We start from the raw sequence: 2,993 nt of genomic DNA, 5'->3' as shown, positions 1-2,993 counted from the left end.
AGATGTGGACCCTGAATATGGCCCTGATGTTACTGTGTATAGCGGCTGTGTGCCTCTGCGCGGACACTGACGGCTCCAAGTATGTCATCTGTCAGGTCAAATAAATCCATCGGTACCACGATTATCAATTCGTGATCATCATCAAGATAACCTTGCTTACAGCTCGAGATGTGGACCCTGAATATGGCCCTGATGTTACTGTGTGTAGCGGCTGTGTGCCTCTGCGCGGACACTGACGGCTCCAAGTATGTCGACTGTCAGGTCAAATCCATTGGTACCACGATTATCAATTCGTGATCATCATCAAGATAACCTTGCTTACAGCTCGAGATGTGGACCCTGAACATGACCCTGATGTTACTGTGTGTAGCGGCTGTGTGCCTCTGCGCGGACACTGACGGCTCCAAGTATGTCATCTGTCAGGTCAAATAAATCCATCGGTACCACGATTATTAATTCGGTGAATCATCATCAAGATAACCTTGCTTACAGCTCGAGATGTGGACCCTGAACATGGCCCTGATGTTACTGTGTGTAGCGGCTGTGTGCCTCTGCGCGGACACTGACGGCTCCAAGTATGTCGACTGTCAGGTCAAATCCATCGGTACCACGATTATTAATTGGTAATCATCATCAAGATAACCTTGCTTACAGCTCGAGATGTGGACCCTGAGCATGACCCTGATGTTACTGTGTGTAGCGGCTGTGTGCCTCTGCGCGGACACTGACGGCTCCAAGTATGTCGACTGTCAGGTCAAATCCATCGGTACCACGATTATTAATTGGTAATCATCATCAAGATAACCTTGCTTACAGCTCGAGATGTGGACCCTGAACATGACCCTGATGTTACTGTGTGTAGCGGCTGTGTGCCTCTGTGCGGACACTGACGGCTCCAAGTATGTCGACTGTCAGGTCAAATCCATCGGTACCACGATTATTAATTGGTAATCATCATCAAGATAACCTTGCTTACAGCTCGAGATGTGGACCCTGAACATGACCCTGATGTTACTGTGTGTAGCGGCTGTGTGCCTCTGTGCGGACACTGACGGCTCCAAGTACGTCGGCTGTAAATCCACCTCTGATTGTGGACCCGGCAGATGCTGTGTTTTCTGTATGTCAGTTATTATATTCAATTTAGAATGTTAAATCATATATCAATACTATATGTGCCTTGGTATGCGATACATTTCTGTAGATATAAATTCTAATTTGGACATTAAACTCAATATTGTCTGTTAAAACTAGTAAGACCTTAATTTCAGGAGACACTTAGAACTACATTATAATCTATTTGTCTGCAACTTGTAGATGAACATGGCATAACAACCGCTCTTTCTTTAATTCTCTTGTACGTATACCATAATAAAAATATTACCATTAGCGGACGCCCTTTTTAAACTACTCTAATTTTTTAGTTTGTCCCCTTTCCCAAGATGTGCAGTGATGAAAAACTTGACATCGTCCAATGGCAAAAATGGCTCTCATATTTGCAAATAAAGAGTACAAAAATCTAAATCCGAGTCAAGGGTACCCTTTTTATTCTATTGACAAATTAAGGAAAGTGTATACAATTAACATAGAGCGAAGGGCAAATAGTTAATGCATTTATTCAAAAAAATGTAGTAAAGAGTCAAAATAAAAGTCTTGACTTGGTCCAAGCTAAAATAATATAAGATAGAAAGTCTTAATACGCAAGATAGGATTTGTTATTCCAATTTGTTTGATTATTCCATTTCCTTTTAAAATGTAGATATTAAAATAGATACTTTAAAGAGCTTATTTTAGAAAACGAGTAAAGTAAACCTCTCAAGTATTTAATGGAGTTTTTGCCTTTCATAAGTCTCGAATATCTAAGACTATTTAATATCTAAACACAAACTATATCTGATTTTCGTAAATGAACATCAAATGTATAAAAAATGACAACTAGGTATTCCTCTCCAAATACGAGTAGTTAGTATTAGTTGCCTATCGAATATATTAAGTCATACGTAAATTATTAAGAAATTTATCAATTCGATTAACAATATGTAAAATCTACGAGGCCCCATGATTGTACGAGTCATGGGGATACCAAAACGGCTACTGTCAAATTTATCTTGAAACTTCTAATTTACTCATAATTAGTAATTACGATTGGAAAATTTTCAAGTAGCGTAAAACGAGAAACCTTATGCTAAAACTGACAAAGTAAAGAGATAAATCAATAACTGAAATGCTCATCCTCTAATCTTTGTTCGCAGTGAACGGGAGGTACCCTACCACAGCGTGCGACTCCCACCGTCGGCAAGGGGAGAGCTGCCGTCCTCGCGGCCAACCCTTCAGTCAGGCACTGAACTACCCCGGGGGCGCCACAGTGCAAGTCACCGACGTTTACCAAGGGTTGTGTCCCTGCGACCTTGGCCTTTCCTGTAATAAGGCCCAGTGTGTTAAGGCGTGATTTCACACTTGAGTCTGTCTCAGTCACAGCTTCTACTATCTATCAAATAGCTTTATTATTTATGTTGTTATTATTTATTTATTTATTTTGATTGTTATTTGTCATAAAACTGATTACTCTTTATATTCAAGATTTTAAACACCAATTTTAATTCAATCAGTCATTTCTGTCAATTATTGTTGGGCATTCACAAACAATGCAAATAAACTATGTAAATATGAAGTTATGTAATTGATTTTTTATTTCCTTCAGGTCGTTGGTCCTGGAAAAAGCATTTATTATTTATTCATACACTCAACCCCACTTGCGAAGATTGTAGTAATGGAAAGTCCTGCCAACGCCCTACACCTTGTACGCACACATACCTTCCAGTGCTGTTCTATTATATTATTTATATTACAAATGTAAACGAAGTAAGGATTCCCGAAAATACTCCTCTTGGAGGATCTGGTTCTAATACAGCAAGATGGTTTGTGTTGTCGTAGAGCTGGGATTCCGGCTAATATCATATACCTTGTATGGTTACAAGGCTTCGAGTGTTGTTCTA

At 39.7% G+C, this 2,993-nt stretch overlaps 1 protein-coding gene across 1 annotated transcript; it reads left to right on the top strand.

Annotated features, from left to right (window-relative positions):
* The first annotated feature begins 561 nt into the window (after positions 1 to 561).
* Positions 562 to 2,508, top strand: LOC124355708 (astakine-like). The gene is made up of 2 exons (XM_046806869.1): positions 562 to 1,117; positions 2,250 to 2,508. Exons 1-2 carry the CDS (start codon positions 985 to 987, stop codon positions 2,444 to 2,446), a joined length of 330 nt encoding a protein of 109 aa, XP_046662825.1. The 5' UTR covers positions 562 to 984; the 3' UTR covers positions 2,447 to 2,508.
* The last annotated feature ends 485 nt before the right edge of the window (positions 2,509 to 2,993 follow it).

The sequence above is a fragment of the Homalodisca vitripennis genome, chromosome 1 (genome assembly GCF_021130785.1).
Source record: "Homalodisca vitripennis isolate AUS2020 chromosome 1, UT_GWSS_2.1, whole genome shotgun sequence".
Lineage (NCBI taxonomy): Eukaryota > Metazoa > Arthropoda > Insecta > Hemiptera > Cicadellidae > Homalodisca > Homalodisca vitripennis.
The sequence above is the reverse complement of the archived record's forward strand: the minus strand, read 5'-3'. Positions and strand labels throughout refer to the sequence as shown.